The following is a 19,777-nucleotide window of genomic DNA, read 5'->3' as shown; positions in this document are numbered from 1 at the left end:
AACTCTGTTGGGGAGGTAAAATAGTAACAAGTGCTCAGACAATACAAAGGTATTATTGTTTTTTTTTAGTGATAATTTAAGTACTTTAGGAAGACGTAAGTCTTTAGATGTCGTATGAAGCCTGCCAGTGACTCAGCTGTTCAGACATCTAGAGGAAGTTTGTTCCACCACCTATGTGCCAGAACAGAGAAGAGTCTAGATGCAGGTCTTCCTTGTACCCTGAGAGATGGTGGGATCAGCCGAGCAGTGCTAGAGGATGAGAGGGAGCGTGGTGCAGTGTGGGATGTGATAAGTGCTTTTAGATAAGTCGGCACTGGTCCGTTTTTGGTTTTGTAGGCCAGCATCAGTGTTTTAAATCTGATGTGGGCAGCTACAGGAAGCCAGTGGAGGGCGTGTAGCAATGGGGTGGTGTGGGAGAACTTAGGAAGGTTGAAAACCAGTCATGCAGCTGCATTCTGCATTAGTTGCAGAGGTCGAATGGTGCTCAGAGGCAGACCTGCCAGGACCGAGGTGCAGTAGTCCAGTCTTGGAATGACAAAGAACTGAACAAGCACCTGAGTGAAAAGAGAGAAGTGGTACTGGTTGGTTGTCAACAATGAGAAGGTTGATCTGGGAGGTAACTGTAACTACAGTACTGTGCAAAAGCCTTAGATACATGCCAAGAAATGCTGTAGAGAAAAGATGCATTCAAAAATAATGAAATTAAATGTTTCTACATTAAAGAAATACTATAAAGAACAGTAATAAATGAAACAAAGTCAATATTTAATGTGATGATCCTTCGCTTTAAAATAAAACAGTATCTGAGGTGCAGTGTGTGCAGTTTTATAAGGAAATGAGCTGGAAGTGTTACTGAGCATCTTGCAGAAGCAGCCACAGTTCTTCTGGAGACTTTGACTGTCGACTCGCTTCTTATTTCTGCAGCGAAACCCAGCAGCCTACGTGGTGCTGGCAAACACAGTCCCCTATGTATGGAGACACCCTGTATATATTATCTAATATACACAAGTTGTTTATTAACACTGTAGCAGTCAGAGAATTAACCCACACTGAATATTACAAGCTTAATTCTGCTGTTGTAGCATCATTATTATTACAGGTAAGTTATACATGTTATGTACAGTTCACTCTCAGCGCTGTGATCATTTAAACTTTGCAACATCCTGTGTAAAACGTGTTGTCTGTCGTTTAGCTACAACTTGTGCACCTCAACAGGAATACACAGAGGAACAGCAACACACAGCGACACCACAAGAGAGTCCACGTACGTCACAAACTTTTCTTTGGGCTGTTTAATCTTTAAATCTGTGAGATTGCTAATAAGATTGTATCGCTCATGGTATTTCAGTTGAATTCAGGTTACTTAAATAATGTTTGTTCAGCAGTAACAGAATTACTGACTTGTTTGATTTTCCAACAAAAAAACTACTATGTCATAATTTAGTTTAATATCAATCATCCCTTAGCATTTCAGAATTACAAGCAAAAGTATTTTTTATTTTATTAAAATGAATTAAATCACACCTCACCTCTTATTAACACACAGGTCCAAACCCAGAGGAATGTTGTGTCCATTTCTCTTTTACACTGCCTTCTAGTAAACCTTCAAGAAGACCTGAAGAAACCAGAGTGGACTGTCGAGAACGTGTAGTCATGCAAGTTTTTACCCTTTACATTTATTAATTTTACTGCTGAATTCTGATTTTACACTAACTAGAAACTTTAATCCTAGCTTACATGTATCACAAATCTCTTGGAGATTAGGGACTTTTTACCAGAGCATCGCTGAACTCTAGATTATATTAATGCACTCGTTCTAATACCTTATCATTCCTATAGTAGCATGAACTTTTACCGCTGATGCTTCACATTAAAAAAGTGTCTAATTGTTGATATGGTGAAATTTTCCATAATGAGATGTTTTATTAACATTTATGGAAGGAGTCTCCAGTTTCAGAACTTTGTAACAGTTATGTTTTATGACATCTTCAGCATCTTCAGGACAGAGGAGTTTACGCTTCATTGCGGTTTCTCTGTAACATGACTAGCTGCGTTTTTTCCCTCATTATTAGCTTCAAGAGAGAAAATAAAGAGTGGCTGTTGAGGGAACGACTGTTTATAGCTGCTATAACAAGTGAGAACAGGAACTAACTTGTTTATGGCAGGGATTTCCTCCTCGCACCAAGTACAAGAAGCTTAATCAGCTTACGTGTTTCCGTATTGTCATAAGTATTGTTTACATATGCTACATGTGTTTTGTTTTGGTTTATGTCCTGTCTCCACCCCTGTCTTGTCATCGAGTGTCTCCCTTACGTGTCATCACCATTCTCACCTGTGTTCAATTTGCCCTTGATTAGTTTGTATATTTAAACCCTGTATGTTTTTGTTCGTGGTGAGGTGAAGTAATGTTTAGTGTTCTTACCGAGCCTTTGTTTTGTGTCTTTGACTTCCTTTATTCTGTTTCCTAGTTTGCATATTGCCTGACCTTTGCCTGTGTACCGTTTACGTTTGGAGTTTTGTTTCCTGTTCTGTATTTGTTTCCTCTTGAATAAAAGCCTTAACTGCGATTGCATCTGTCTCCACCCACCTTACATGACAGTTTCACAAGCATTAAATGTAACTATAAATGGATAAAAAGTATGGCATGTTCTTTAATAAATAAAAACTGTGATTGTTGGCAAATTGCTTTGGTTTAAGAGGAATAAAACACTTGTGCACATGCTGATAGAGGAAAATAATCAGGGTGGTAACAGTAACTCTGCTTCATCACATCACTCAGTATTTTAGTTTTATTCGTTAGTTCATTGAGATGATCAGATTATCAGTGATTATTGATTGGTTAAGACATATGGACAATTGGACTACAGACTTTATTAATAATTAGGTTTTATTTCATTACTGAGAAAAATATTTTCCTCTTTGCAGGGTCAAGACCATCACCAGTCTGTGTGAAGACCTCAATACTGAGTGGGTGCAGAAAGTCATCAACGCTTATGACTGGTGTCTGAAGAAAGGTAAATCCTCCCTCCATCACTTCTGCTTTCAGGAGCTCATGACTTGGTCTTTGCTTCTCTACTTGGTCAATACAGCTTTTTCTTTTTGTTTTGTTTTTTTTGCTATAAATCACATTTAAGCATGAAGCAGGTTTTGACTGAAAAGTTTCAAAATCATCAAGCGGCAGGAAATAAAATCTACACACACGAATTCATTGTGCTTTTCTATCTAGTAGTGCTTTTCACAATGCATTGCAACAATTTTTATGTTTTGAGGTGCTTTTGTTTTCATTTTTTTAAACATATTCACACACAAGTATACCTACAGCTAACTCCAGAATTATTGGCACCCTTCAAGAGAACAGATCCAAATTAATTATTTATATAGAAATATAGAAGAAAACATGGCTCCATGTAGGATAGCAGGCTTGTAACATCTACCCTTTCATGCACAAATTGTGTTTTCTTTTAAATCCTGATTCTTTAGATGTTTTTATTACTTAAAATGCCTTGTTTGTAAGTATCACTTAGAGTATAATAAAATGTAAATGGATTGACCGTGAGAAAAAAAAGGAAAACATTATACGCGAAATAAAAAGAAAATATTCCAATGTATTTATAAACAAACAATATATCTATATCTATATATATATATATATATATATATATATATATATATATATATATATATATATATAAAACCAAATATAGCAATAATCTTGACACATATAATATTATAATATATTTATATATATAATATTTGCACCATTTATTTTGAAAGATAAACTTCAATTAAAAAAAGGTGTTCATTTAAGTCTGGCAAATATATATATATATATATATATATATATATATATATATATATATATATATATATATATATATATAATTTAATTTGGGATTTTGTATAATTGGAAATGTTTGTAATGATATACCAGAGGCATTGTGCATTGAGAATGGCAAACAGTCTAAAAAACGACAGAAATCATAATGATTGGTGTTAAATAATAATTGTCTCAGTGGATTTGAAGGCATTTACATGTTCTAATTTTCTAAAAACAGCCATAAAGTGACTATAAGTCTGGACACTCAGCAGAAAAGTGTTAAGATATGTACTGTGATACTTTAAAATACGAAGTTATATCCAAAGTGTATTGATTACTGTATATTTTCTTTCTTTTAACTCCAGGTTACACCCCTAAACAGGACAGCAGTGAAATTCAGCCCTTGTATTTCAAACAATTTTTAGGTAAGTCACAAAGAAAAAGATAACAAACATCATACACCTCATTCTTAAACTAAATTTCCAACAGGGATCCATTTTTGTTTCATATTTAAATACATCCAAATAGAAAACAAAGATAAACACTGTATGGAAAAGGAAATGGCACCAAACAGACCAGTCACAATTAGAATTTAGTATATAATTAGTTTAGTAACTAACTGATTGAACATACACTCACCGTCCACTTTAATAGGAACACCTGCTCCTTTACGCCTTTATCTAATCAGCCAATCACGTGGCAGCAGCACGATGCATAAAATCATGCAGATACAGGTCAAGAGCTTCAGTTAATGTTCACATTGAACATCAGAATGAAGAAAAATTAACTGTGGCATGGTTGTTGGTGTCAGATGGGCTGGTTGGAGTGTTTTAGAAACTGCTGATCTCCTGGGAATTTCACACACAACAGTCTCTAGAGTTTACACAGAATGGTGCGAAAAACAAAAAACATCCTGTGTGCGAGGGTCTGCAGTCTGAAACACCTCATAGGTGTGTGTGTGTGTCATCATCTTCAATAAGCACTTTACCTCAGTTAGAGTAGTCATGGATCTGGGTTGTGTTAATTAAATGACAAAAGCTCTACCACTGTGTAAAAGTAATTTATTAAATTATCTAAATGTATATTCGATTTCTGCAATTATACCATATTTAAAACGATTACTTTTTTATCATTTTTTAAACACACAGATGCAAAAACAAGAGAGGACTGCTGTTACCTGCTCAGTCAAACTCCAGCCGAAGTCTTTACGACTCAAGAAGAAAAAATAAGCAACATCTGTGAACAAATCAGCTTCAAGTATGTTTTTTTTTAACCCCTTCTCTACTTTAAAGAGTTTATGTTAGCATGTAGGTTACTAATATAAATTTAGCTTGACGTTTAGCTTGACTGGAGACGTCTCTTCCCTGCAGTGTGACCATCCAGACCACTACAAGTGATTGCACGAGAAATCTCATTAGTTTGTCTCGTGAGTTCATCAGAACAACTTACAACTGCCTGAGGTGGGCCTTCTCAGATAACTGATTGTTGTCAGCTGAAAAGCATAACCCAAACTCAGTTCAATCCTCTCTCCATTAATCAGAAATGATTCTGTGTTGAGACAAAGATTTTATAAATCTTCTCTGATAATAAACCTTGCTGGAATGGATTGGAGATTCTGTAAACCACTTTAAAATATAAGCTATATACATACATGACTTTAACACATCTGTTGCCTCAATTACAGTTTAATCACAAAACCAAACATAAAGCAACAAGTCATAACTAGTGTCACAGACCACTGCGTGGTGCTTGGACCCCTTGATCACTGCTTGCAGCTATATTTACATTGTATTCTGTTTAACTACATTTAGAAAACTGGCTGTTTTTATTGTCTTTATCAATAAAATCTGACTCTGTGATTATTAAGCGTTAGTGTCACTCATTTGTGCCTTTTTTGTCCTTCAACCTAAATTTGTCTCAAGAACTCCTGAAGATGATAAGCAGACTAAAGTTAAGCATCTTAATCTTTTGTTTGTTGAAAAGGTTTGTTTTACTTATTTAGAGCTTTTGTTGTTGTTTTAATCTGTGCAGCCTCGCCTTGTTTGGTTTCATGGCGAATGTCTTTAAAAAAAAACAAAACTGGCTTCATACTTTCACTAGAAAGCAGCTTCACTCATGCAGTATCACACACTTAGGAAAGGATTTGGCCTTGTCATGGTCTGCGTGTGTGTAAATATTCATCCCTGTACTTACAGAAGTTTTCCCACTCTGGAGCGTTGGTTGTCTAGCTTGTGCAAGTTCTTCTTCTTGTGACTTTTTTTTTTTTTTTTTACTGAATGTAATGTCCATTGTATGTGATTTTAAAGAGCTCTAAAGATGAAGACATTTTTAGCTATGAAGAACAATTTTTCTAAGTAACACTGTAATTTACATTTTACTCTCACATGCCAAGAAGTACTCTCATTACACGACTCAATCCACTTCTATCACTTTTTATTTGTAAGTTTACAATAAAATGCTATAGTATTAATTAATTTTTATATATAGATATATATATATTCTTTATATATTTTTAATAACTGTCTAACGAACCCTCTGCAATGCCACTATGAAATCTCAGGGCTTTTTTCCAGTGGATTAGAAGCTACATTAACTTTAGTAAAGTGAATTTGATTTACTCAGAATTTTCTGTGGACTGCACTGGTTATCTCGTTCAGGTACCAAGAAGACGGATGTCACTTAGGGCCCTAAAGGAAACGTTGTGATGAGACGCTGTGAATCTATTATCTGTGATTTTATCAAGGGATTCAGAGCAATATTGTTCCAAATACAGCTTATGTGTAAAGAAGAAAATGTCTCTTAAAGCATCCGGTACTTTCGATTTTCTATAGGCTAAAGACGTGACATAACACATTCATAACCATTACTTTCTTTTCTTTTTTAAGAAAACCATTAACTATTCTTTTTATAAAGTGTGTAATGCTGCTTAATAAAAGACTTATTTAATGTTTATGAATGCGTTATGAACTGGAGCCCTTTTCTCTCCACTTCTATGTGACATAATACTGCATAAAACCTGTAATGTCACCTGACTAAGTTTTGACATAAGCCTTTCATAAAGCATCGAACACTGTTTTATAAAAGCTTAATGTAATGGTTATGAATCTCTTATGTAAGAACCCTTCAAATAAAGTGTTACCAAAAATCTTATGCATAATTTGCTTAATAAACACTTTCTTAAAATGTCAGTTTCAATCTACTTGATGTTAGTTTCTTAGATTGACGTTTATTTTTTTCTTATTTTAATAAAACGTCTCGTCTTTGTTAAAACGTCCGCATCGGACAGATCCAAATTAACGGCATGACGGAGCAGATCAGGTTTTTCCCCCGATTTATAATGAGGTACAATCAGTGACTAAATTTTCTCCGTACAACACAGTGCATGAAAACGAACAGTATTTGGAAGCTAATTAACATGTAAGATGTAATATAACGCTTTCACTCGAATCAGGTGTGAAACCGGTGACATGTTCAGTGAGCATTTTCTATCATTTTACCCGACAGCTGATGGTTAGAGCAGCGAGCGGAGACAAAAGACAGGACAAATATTAGTCATTTAAATATCTGAATATACAAAGTCATGGATGTACATTACTACAGCTGATTTCACCATCATTTTCATGGACCCTTTTTTTTTTTTTTTTTTCCCCACTTCTTTACAGCATCGTCTGAAATGCATTCACACTGGCTTGTGTTTTCATCACATCTTAATACACACATGGCATGTTTTGGACACGCCCCTTTTCTCAGACGTACATTTATAATCCAGAAACAGACACAATGAATGTTACACGGATGAACAGAAACAGGTTCGCTTCACTCTCACCATCTTCCACCTCCATTATTATTATCATTATTATTATTATTATTATTATATAAACTGTGATATAATTCAGAGGAATTCACATCAGATCAGTCCGCTATCGTCCGTACGATTCGGTCAAGTTCAGGCAAACCGGATCAAACTGGAAAGCAGAACCAGACTAAACCGGGTTTTTACGGAGCTTTGACCACGCCCACAAGCGCAGGTCGCAAGGTGCGGCCGTGCAGCTTGTAGCCCACTTTGGTAACCATGGCGACGGTGCCAGGCTCCTGGCCCTCGAAGGGTATGTGGAAGAGCGCTTCGTGCTCGTACGGGTCGAACTTGAGCCCGGCCGGATCCAGTTTCACCAGGCCGTGTTTGGTGAAAACCTTCTGGATCTGCACCTGCGTCATCACCAGCCCGTCGTACAGGTTCTTCAGGTGAGGGTTCTGCGAGGTCACTTCCTCCTTCGGGACGCTCTGCGTCGCCTTCTCCAAGATGTCCGCCACCTCAAGCAGGTCTTTACAGAAACCCTGGATTCCTTGAACCCAATAAAGAGAAAAAGAAAGACGAGAGAAAGAGAATTAGCCTGAGATATAAAGTTTATTCAGCATTTAGTGCAGGAGTCAAAGTTTATTTCACATTTAGGAATAAAATCAGCATTCATTCTGGTTCATTCTTTATATAGAAAAGAAAGAAAATCAGTATGAGGTGTAATTGTAGTTTATTCCGTAATTAGGACAGGAAGAAAATTAGCCCAAATTTTAATTTTCATTCACCAATATTAGCACAAGGTTCAGTTCCTAGTTGGAAAGCCTCAAACAAAGGTTTATTCCTCACTGAGGACAGGAATACAATTACTCTTTATTCTGCGTTTGAAATGACTGAAAGGTTAGCGTGAGATCGATTCTGTACTGGGGGCAGGAGTCAATTTAGAATGTTTGTTAAGCCTATTTCAGGTCATTTCAGGCTACATCCACATTAATCCGGATAAATTTGAAAACGCATCTTTTTCTCTACGTTTTGGCCTTCTGTCCACACCGAGACGGCGTTTCTGTCCAGCGAAAACGGAGCTTTTTCGAGAAAAAAAAAAACACTGAGAAAACTGAGATATGCAAAAACAATGACATATTTTTAGTCATGTGACCCATTCGAGTCAACTTTATCCAGCTTTTTCCCCCATGATGGATTCTAACTTCCTGCTCAGGTCTCTATAGGAAACCTTATCAAAACTGGTTAAAGAGAGCGACTGAAGGAATGAAACAGAAACCTTCTGAGTGTTAGTGAGACTGAAAATCAGCTCAGGGTCGAGCTGCGCTCTCATTGGCTGCCACCACAACAGCAATAACCTGAAGAAATTACTGGAAAACACTTGTTTTGAGCAAAAGACTGTCTCTATCACTCCGATTTTTCTCAACATTACCCAAGCTGCATGTTTAGCCTGGCTCACTTTTTGACTACCGCTGCTTTCAAAAAAAAATAAAAACCTGCCCTATTTTATTGCTGTGCAGGTAATTATATGCTTCTGCGCTTCTGTAATTTCTTCGCCACCAACGTTCAGAGAAAATGAAGTAGTTAATAGTATCAGTGTAGCTAACCTCGGGCCAGAGCTTCATGTCATCTACGCAGTCATTAAACTTTCTCGGGTGACGCATTGTCAAAAGATGGTCATCGAGATGCTGTAAAGTGTCGGCACTATAGAGACATATGCGCTTTTTTTTTTTTTTTTTTTTTTTAAAAAAAAAGCTATTTTCACAAGTTTAATGTCACAGTATCAGCTAGGAACATACGGAAATGTAAAACAGGTTTCCGGTACGAGCCAGGAGAGACGTCCGCATTCAAGAAAAAGGAGGACAGTCCGAGATCACCCACAGCAACAACTCCACCTCTTCATCTGTCCATTTATAAAAAACCTGGTGCTTTTCCTCAACATCGCTGCATCAACGGAAATTAAATAAACGGCAGACGGAAATGACGCAGGCTAAAGCTTCTTACGTTTTTACACATGCGCAGTAGAGGGATGTGAGCATTTTCAGATGTATTAGTGTGGACGAGCAATTTTTGGAAAATGTTTGAAAGCGCCGGTGTACACAGAGAGCGCTTTAAAATGAAAATTTTTTCAGAACTATCAGGATTAATGTGAACGAGACAGACAGAGAGAGAGAGAGAGACAGAGAATGAGACAGAAAGAGAGAAAGAGACACAGAGAGAGAGAGACAGACAGAGAGAGAGAGAGACAGAGAGAGACAGAGACACACAGAGAGAGAGAAGGAGAGAGAGAGAGAGAGACAGAGACACAGAAAGAGAGCGGGAGAGATAGAGAGAGAGAAAGAGACAGAGAGAGAGAGAGAGAGAGAGAGAGAGAGAGAGAGAGAGAGAGAAAGAGACAGAAAGAGAGAAAGAGACAGGGAGAGAGAGAGAGAGACACACAGAGAGAGAGAGCTTCACTCAGGAGGAACGTTAGCATGTGCTTTAGAAAAGCAGAAAAAAAAGAAAGGCAGAAGTCATGTGGTTTATTCTGTATTTAGAAAAAGAAATAAAATCAGTATTTATTTATTTGTTTTTTAAATTAAATTTAATTTAATTTTAAGCCTCGTCAGGGTGGCGATTGGATCCGGAGACTCTATCCCAGGAATAGTGGGAAAATACACACACACACACACACACACACACACACACACACACACACACACACACACACACACACACACACACACACACACGTGCGCAAAATCCACCTAGGATAAACTCAGGAACCCTGTGATTTTTCTTACCATAAAGTTTAGCATCATCTACCAGCTTCTGACCCCTCTGTCTCAGGTTCTCCATGTCAGCCAGCGCTCGCTTGTATTTATCCTGCAACCACACACACACACACACACACACACACACACACACACACACACACACACACACTTCAAGACTGAGTCTAGCTGAGAAACAAGCAGTGTTTATTCACTTTGTAATCGTTGTTACCATTAACATTATTTATAAAGTGTTTTTTATTTCACACCTTGTGTTTTAAGTCTATTTTTCCCCTCTTTCAGTATCCGTAATAAAGATAACTAACTGCTGCTACTTATATACTTCTCTAAATGTTAGCTAAGTATTTTATTTCTCATTACACCACAGCACTGTTGAGTGCTGGATTCTGATTGGTCAGAAGGTGTTGATTAGTTTCCTATAACAGCAGCTCTGACAGTAGTGCAGGTTTATATACGTCATCGTTTCTATAGAAACAGCTCATTCACACAGGGACGTGTACAGCAGACACTCTACATAAATGAATTAAAAACGTGTCATTGTTGATACGGTGAAGTTTTCTGTAAGGAAAGAATGTTTATTTAACAGTTTCAGCGTTTGTATCAGTCAGAGGTAAACCCATAACTGCACCTCGGTAAAGTTTTCCAACATCTTCGCTTTTTACGCTCTTTCAGTAACATGACAAACTGCGTTTATGTGTCTCTTTATCTTCAATAGAGAGAGAAAAAAGCGAGGCTGGTGAAGGAACGACTGTTTATAGCTGCTGTAATGTAAGTGAGAACAGGAACTCATTTTGTTTCACAAAACATTGATATGTTGATATGGTGGAGTTTTCTGTAAGGAGATGTTTATTTACTCATTTTACTGCCAATATTGTTGCTACACTACTCAAGAGTTTACAGTTACAGCCCATGTCCTGTGTCCTTACTGTCCCGTTACGTGTCCTTACTGTCCCGTTACGTGTCCTTACTGTCCCGTTACGTGTCCTTACTGTGCCGTTACGTGTCCTTACTGTGCCGTTACGTGTCCTTACTGTGCCGTTACGCGTCTTTACTGTGCCGTTACGCGTCCTTACTGTCCCGTTACGTGTCCTTACTGTCCCGTTACGTGTCCTTACTGTGCCGTTAAGCGTCTTTACTGTGCCGTTACGTGTCTTTACTGTGCCGTTACGTGTCTTTACTGTCCCGTGTATTTATTGCTTTGTGTCTTTACTGTCCCGTTACGTGCCTTTACTGTCCCGTTACGTGCCTTTACTGTCCTGTGTATTTATTGCTTTGTTACGTGTCTTTACTGTCCCGTTACGTGTCTTTACTGTCCTGTGTATTTATTGCTTTGTGTGTCTTTACTATCCCGTTACGTGTCTTTACTGTCCCGTTACGTGTCTTTACTGTCCTGTGTATTTATTGCTTTGTGTCTTTACTGTCCCGTTACGTGCCTTTACTGTCCCGTTACGTGCCTTTACTGTCCCGTTACGTGCCTTTACTGTCCCGTTACGTGCCTTTACTGTCCCGTTACGTGCCTTTACTGTCCCGTTACGTGCCTTTACTGTCCCGTTACGTGCCTTTACTGTCCCGTTACGTGCCTTTACTGTCCTGTGTATTTATTGCTTTGTTACGTGTCTTTACTGTCCCGTTACGTGTCTTTACTGTCCTGTGTATTTATTGCTTTGTGTGTCTTTACTGTCCCGTTACGTGTCTTTACTGTCCCGTTACGTGTCTTTACTGTCCTGTGTATTTATTGCTTTGTGTGTCTTTACTGTGCCGTTACGTGTCTTTACTGTGCCGTTACGTGTCTTTACTGTGCCGTTACGTGTCTTTACTGTGCCGTTACGTGTCTTTACTGTGCCGTTACGTGTCTTTACTGTCCTGTGTATTTATTGCTTTGTGTGTCTTTACTGTGCCGTTACGTGTCTTTACTGTGCCGTTACGTGTCTTTACTGTGCCGTTACGTGTCTTTACTGTGCCGTTACGTGTCTTTACTGTGCCGCACTCGTCTCACACTGTTGTGTATTTGCACTTTATGTAGTCTTGAGAACTGTTATGTGTTGCGCCATGGACCTAGTGAAATGACATTTTTGTTCCAAGGTATACAAGCTACAGTATTGTAGCTTGACTTGATTTAACATTGATGGAAGGAGTCTCCAGTGTCAGCGCTTTGTAACAGTCAGAGGTAAAGCTGTAACTTTTTCGGACATCTTCAGGACAGAGGGGTTTACGCTTCTTTGTGGTTTCTCAGTAACACGACAAGCTGCGTTTTTTCCCTTCATTATTTTCTATTAAAAAATGTATAAAATGTAAAAATAATTTTATTAAAATTTAAAAAAAAAAAAAAAAAGAGAGAGAAGCTGGTGAGGGAACAACTGTTTATGGTCGCCATAACATAAGTGAGAACAGGAACTAACTCGTTCTGCAAGCATTAATGTAACTATAAACGGATAAAAAAAAAAAACATGGCATGATGTTTAATTAACAAAAATTTTCAGTAAAGAGAAACTTGCTTATTTAACATTGATGGAAGGAGTCTCCAGTGTCAGCGCTTTGTAACAGTCAGAGGTAAAGCTGTAACATCTTCAGCACAGAGGAGTTTACGCTTCTTTGCGGTTTCTCAGTAACACGACAAGCTGCATTTTTCTGTCTTATTAATTTTAAGAGAGAAGAAAGAGAGGCTGGTGAAGGGACGACTGTTTATAGCTGCTATAACGAAAGTGACAACAGGAAATTACTTGTTTCACGGATGTTCTACGATGTTAATGTAACTACAAGAGGACACAAAGTAAGATGTCATTCTTTAGTAAATTTAAAAAAAATTTAATTGCTGTGGTATAAGAGGAATAAAACACTTGGGGACGTGCTGTTATAGGAAATTAATCAACTTCTGGGTGATTACAGTAACTCTGCTTCATCACTCCACCCCGTTACTCTGTATTTTACTGGACCACACACACACACACACACACACACACACACACACACACACGGCAGGTGTTTCTCCTCATTCTTCTATCAGATAATATAATTTTAACGCAATATCATAAACCATGATAAAACACTACACTTTGCAATTACGGTGATATGAAAATGTAACATTTCACGTTTCTTCTCACCGTCAGTTCCTTCAGCTGCTCCTCAAGCTGGACTTTCTCCTCGGTTAACAATTTCTCAGCGGCGCCCTGCTCTGGTTTTGGAGCTCCAGTTTCTTCATCTGGTCCTCCTGAACTCTTCTGCTGCGCCGCCGTGCACAAGAGCCGCGGCGTCCTCCTGAACAAGCAAACAGATAAACATATTTATTGATTTACACTGAACTTTGGATGCACAGGGCGTCCGAAAAGCCAGGGGAAAACCTATTAGAGTACACACACACACACAAAAAAAAAAATGGCCCAAGCCCAAAATGGCAAAATATGAAGCTTTTAATGGTCTTAAAAACAAATCATTGGTCAGGAAATGAGCAGGAATTAAACTAATAGATAAAGGAAGTTAGCAGGCGAGAGCTTTTCCCTTTGATTTCTGTAAATGTTTAAGCCTCGTGGCTCTTGATGAGCTGCATCAGGTGTGACAGATAACCAAATAATCACTAATGTTTTAAGAAAAAAATCCCAGAAGATATTTTTGGAAAGTTTTGTTCACCCAGACATGCGTTAGTTTGAATTTTACATCATTTTAATCATGATCATGATTTTACCTTTGCATACAATAAGACTATAGAAGTGAATTTCCCTGTTTCTAGTTTTTTCCCCAAACAAACAGCAAAATTAAACCAGTGAACGGAGGCACAGGAGCTCTCAGGAGTGCATCTGTTTCATTCCTGCTCATTTTCTCACCAATAATTTGTTGTGAAGATCATTAAAGACCATTAAAAGCTTCATATTTTGCCATTTTTGCCCAGGAGTGTAAAACTACATAGGCTTAATTTTTCTATTTATTATGTACTACATACTCTGCACACGTTCACCCTTACGCTCTACTCTCTTTCCTCAACTTATTAGTGTTAGTTCCTGACTTTTCTGATTCTCTGTAGATGTGAATAACGACGCTGTAGCCGTCTCACTGTGGAAGGTTTCAGTTAGATTCAACTTTATTGTCATTATCAGAGGACGAGGACAAGGACAGAGAAATGCAGTCAGCATCCAACCAGGAGTTTAATGAGGTAATAAAGTTATGGTGCAATAAGTTAAGATAACAGTGTACAGGTAAACAGGGCCTGAATTTCACTTTTTAAACTGGGGGGATTTAAAGATTACGGCGGGGAGAATAAATTTTGACACATTTTGGCTAAATTAATAATCTTCATTTATTTATGTCTACAGATTTTAATGTATGGTGGTTTTCAAAACAGCTTAATAACAAAAATTTGTCATGTTCTCCTCCAAACTGACATTAAGAACTATATTAAAACTTTATATTAATGTCTTTCAGAATCAGTGAACTTCATATATTCCATATATTATGTTTATTTCGACATAAATTAAATATATACTGCATACCGAGCTGTTAGCGTCTCCTCACGGTTGAAAAGTGAGAGAGGATGAATATCAGTAAGCAGGAGACTAGTTTTACACACTGTCTTATGTTCATTCATGTTAACTTTGGATAAAAGGCGCATTGTAAGACAGAGAGATGATGATTTACTCGCGCTTCGTTGCGGCGGTGTTGAGTCGGCAGGCGCGCTCAATCCGCTCACACACTATAAAGAGCAAAACAGCATTTAATGTTTGAATTTCGGGATTAAAATAATATAATTTGGAAGCTGATACTATCTTCACAAGCAGCTCATTATGACTCGGAATATTAAACTCTAAAATAAAGACACACTGTTTGAACCGGTGATTTCTTTTTTTCGCGTCTGTTGATGTATTTTGATGTAATTAGATCTGAGATGAAGCAAATACATTCACAGGGATAAATTCACATATTTACAATATATTTTTTTGTGAATCCATTTATTTCTGTAAAGCTGCTTTGAGACAATGTCCACTGTTAAAAGCGCCATACAAATAAAATTGAATTGAACTGAAATACATTTGTGCGGGAATTTCTCGCATTATAAAAATAATAAATGATATAAATTTATAATTTATCGCAGCAATAAATTATATAAAAAATGTATTATTTATCGAGGATAATAAATTATATAAATTTTAAATTTATCGCAGTAATAAATGATATAAATTTATAAGTTATCGCAGTAATAAATTATAGAAAAAATGTAAAATTTATCGCAGTAATAAATGATATAAATTTATAATTTATCGCAGTAATAAATTATATAAAAAATTTATAATTTATCGCAGTAATAAATTATATAAAAAATTTAAAATTTATCGCAGTAATAAATGATATAAATTTATAAAGTTATAAAAAACACAGCAGCTGAATTAATAATATATTAGGCAGCAAGTGAACAGTCAGTTCTCAAAGTTGATGTATAAAAGTTAAACTTGCGGGAATCCCCGCAATCCTGCGCCGAAATTCAAGCCCTATTAAATTAGATTTATATCTATATTTACATATAAGCAATTTCCCCCTGGGATTAATAAAGTCCTTTGAATCTTGTATCTTGAATTTATACATTTAAAAACTGAAAATGACATAAACAACAAACACGTTTCATGCTTTTTTTGAGGAAAAGAAAGCTTTCTCTGCTTTCTCCGTCACCCTGAAACTGAGTTTTCATAAATTTTTTGAAGTATTGCTCTTAAAATGGTCACTTTATTTATCAGGACTCTATGAATGTAGACTGTAAAATGTGCGGTTACTATCACTGGTCACGTATTCAGAATGTTTTCAATGTTCAATGCGCAATATTATGACTTTATACCTGCTGTATATACATACACACTTTTAATAAAGTATACAGTATACTCACTTTATAGTCTTATTTATTATCTAATGTTATATTTTTGTTTGTTTTTTATAACAGCAGTCAGAAGCAGGGCTCCTAATTTCGCTGTATACAGAGATATACAATGATAATAAAAGCTTTCATTCATTCATTCATTCAAAATCATTCGGTATTAAAATCATCGCGATATTTACACCTGCGATGGTTTCGATATATTGTGCAGCCCTAAGATGAAGCGCAAATGGAAATAAAGATAAATGAAATAAATGAAATAGATAAGATTTAAGATTTTTTTGCTGCTGGTGAAGTTGAGATAAACAGTATATGATGCAGTGGAGACACACAGTGGATAAAATGCAGATGTGCAAATAACAGTCTGATATAAAAAACTGTAGTAATGAAAGCAGTAAAGTGCAAGATTATTACAGATTATTACAGATTATTACAGATTATAGCAGATTATTACAGATTTATAGCAGTGATGTACAGTACAGTATGGTGTCTAATACCGCGTCACCATTCGAACCTTCTTCCGACCCTTTTCTTCAAATCAACCTGCCTCTAATCATCAGCTACACGGTTTTACTCTGTTTATTTATTATTATTTATTCAGCTGCTGTGTTTATTATAAATTATAAATTTATATCATTTATTACTGCGATAAATTATAACATTTTTATATGAATTTATTACTGCGATAAATAAATTTTTTACATAATTACTGCGATAAATTATACATTTATATCATTTATTACTGCGATAAATTTTAAATTTTTTATATAATTTATTGCTGCAATAATTTATAAATTAATATCATTTATTACTACGATAATTTATACATTTTTTTATATAAATTTATTACCGCGATAAATGATAAATTTATATCATTTATTACTGCGATAAATGATACAATTTTTATATGAATTTATTACTGTGATAAATAATACATAATTTTTATAATTTACATAATTTACATAATTACTGCGATAAATTTAAAATTTATATAACTTATTATCCTTGATAAATTTTTTATTTTTTACATAATTTATTAGAGCGATAAATTAAAAAACTTCTCATTTATTACTGCGATAAATTTTAAATTTATATAATTACTGTGATAATTTATAAAATTTTTATACAAATTTATTACTGCGATAATTTATAAATTTATATAATTTATTACTGCGATAAATCTTAAATTTTTTATATAATTTATTACTGCGATTATTTTTAAATTTATATAATTTATTATCCTTAATAAATTTTTTATTTTTTACGTAATTTATTAGAGCAATAAATTAAAAAAATTTCTCATTTATTACTGCGATAAATTTTAAATTTTTTATATAATTTATTACTGCAATAATTTATAAATTAATATCATTTATTACTACGATAATTTATACATTTTTTTATATAAATTTATTACCGAGATAAATGATAAATTTATATCATTTATTATCCTCGATAAATTATACATTTATTATTTATTAATTTATATGTTTATTTTACCCGTCTCTAATCATCAGCTACACGGTTTTATTTATTCGCCTGCCATGTTTTTTATAAATAATAAATATATATCATTTATTACTGCGATAAATTATAGATTTATTATTTTTTTATTTATTATTATTATTGTACAGCATTAACATAAAATTAATAGATATAATAAAATTAGAATTTTTTTTTTTCTGCACTATGACAATATTTGTTATTTCTTTGCAATGTAAACAACAGATTATTAGTTTTTAAATATTTTTTATTTAATAAAAAGATTCAAAAGGACTCATTTAACTATTTTAGTTATTAAACCTACCAGTTTAAACTTATTCACAGTTCCTCAGTAAATATATCATTTATAACTGCAATAAATTATAAACTTAGAGTTTTTATGTTAATATCTGTACATTGATTTTTTTAATGTTATTATTTATTAATTGTCATACTATCATTTATACAGATTTACTTAGATTTTTTTTTTCCTACATACTTTATAATTTTAATTTTTTAATGTTTAATTTTCTTAGCTTTTAGAGTCAATTTTATATATCTTTCGTGTAAAAAAAAAAAAATTAGACTCAGTATAAAAATAATACATAATAAAGAAATATATATATATATTTTTCACTATTATACTTAAATTATTATTATTACTGTTAGTATTGTTGTTGTACAGCATTAACATAAATATTTAGCTAACTTAAATTAAACTTTAGATATAATAAATTAATTTTTTCTACACTATAACGATATTATTAAATCATAAAAACCTCATATTGTCATGAGACGACAATAAAAAATACATAAAATATAAAAAAACACCACTAATGGACATACAACTGGCTAGCTAGATAAGGCTAAATCCTAAATGACCGTTCACTTGCTATATAGGGCACTAGGTAGGGCGCATAACTCCATTATGTAACACTCAGTGAAGTCCACTTGTGTAGGGAACACACGGTGTATTTGGGATACGGCCCTAAGTTAGCTAACGGCTCACGCTTCTGAATGGCTGAAATGAAGACAGAAACAAGATATAAAGTCTCGGTTTAAGTGTAAAATAATTTTAAGACTTAGTTTAAGTGTGGTAATAGTAAAATTAAAGATAAAACGTACCTTGAAAGCGAAGGAGTTGTTAAAATATGCCTCACTGCACGCACACACAAACCCGCCATCTTTGACTGGAACTCTCACGCGCTGCACAGGGGACAGTTAAACTTTAGGGGTGAAGAGAAACGTGGGCGGGACTCATCCTCCAACCAATAGGCATCGTCCGTGGTCGTGACGTATATTCCAGATCAGCCAATCAACCCAGATCTTGACCGCGTCTACTTCCTGTAGTTTGGTTGCAGTACAAAAGAACAAGGGCGAGTTTTCTGACTGTGCTAAAAACTGAAGGTTATTCACCGCAGCACGCAAAGTGTCACAATCCCCAAATTCCCTACTTAGTAGTGCACTAAAGTAGCGTTTATTTCACACACTAAAGAGTACACTGATGTAGGGAGTGAAGAAAAGTTTAGGATTGAGCCTGTGATTTAATGAAATAGGGCCTTTACATCATTCAGGAAGCTAATGCTAACTCCTTTTTTTTTTTTAAATAAATGTCTTTCATTTAATCTTTTTATTTATTAAAACTGTTTTATAACAAACTGAAGGTTATCCTGAAAGTTAATCTGTGTGTCTATATATATATATATATATATATATATATATATATATATATATATATATATATATATATATATATATATATATATATATATACATACATATTCAGCATATGGCCACAAGTTTGTGGACAATCACACCCATAACCCAAACCACAAAGTTCGAAGTACACAATTATCTACAATGTCTTTGTATGCTGTAGCATTACAGTTTTCCTTCACTGGAACTAAGAGGCCCAAACCTGTTCCAGCATGACAATGCCCCTGTGCACAAAGCGAGCTCCATGAAGACATGGTGTGTGGAGGTTGGAGTGGAAGAACTCGAGTGTCCTGCACAGAGCCCTGACCTCAACCCCACTGAACACCTTTGGGATGAACTGGAAC

General features: G+C 35.2%; 2 protein-coding genes across 2 annotated transcripts; one reads left to right on the top strand and one right to left on the bottom strand.

The window, feature by feature from the left end:
* Positions 1-208: 208 nt before the first annotated feature.
* LOC113524014 (uncharacterized) lies at positions 209-5,514 on the top strand. Its single transcript, XM_053233640.1, has 7 exons — positions 209-1,099; positions 1,193-1,264; positions 1,547-1,655; positions 2,926-3,014; positions 4,183-4,242; positions 4,966-5,074; positions 5,188-5,514. Coding segments are annotated over exons 3-7 (372 nt in total). The 5' UTR covers positions 209-1,099; positions 1,193-1,264; positions 1,547-1,653; the 3' UTR covers positions 5,300-5,514.
* A 1,617-nt stretch (positions 5,515-7,131) lies between these two features.
* grpel1 (GrpE-like 1, mitochondrial) lies at positions 7,132-18,995 on the bottom strand. The gene is made up of 4 exons (XM_026910129.3): positions 18,843-18,995; positions 13,486-13,639; positions 10,394-10,475; positions 7,132-8,160 (listed from the first exon to the last, which is right to left on the bottom strand). The coding sequence occupies exons 1-4, from the start codon at positions 18,899-18,901 to the stop codon at positions 7,814-7,816; spliced, it is 642 nt and encodes a 213-aa protein (XP_026765930.3). The 5' UTR covers positions 18,902-18,995; the 3' UTR covers positions 7,132-7,813.
* Between the last annotated feature and the right edge of the window lie 782 nt (positions 18,996-19,777).

The sequence above is a fragment of the Pangasianodon hypophthalmus genome, chromosome 4, assembly GCF_027358585.1.
Source record: "Pangasianodon hypophthalmus isolate fPanHyp1 chromosome 4, fPanHyp1.pri, whole genome shotgun sequence".
Taxonomy (NCBI): Eukaryota; Metazoa; Chordata; class Actinopteri; order Siluriformes; family Pangasiidae; genus Pangasianodon; species Pangasianodon hypophthalmus.
Note: the sequence above shows the minus strand (reverse complement) of the source record. Positions and strands in the feature narration are given on the sequence as shown.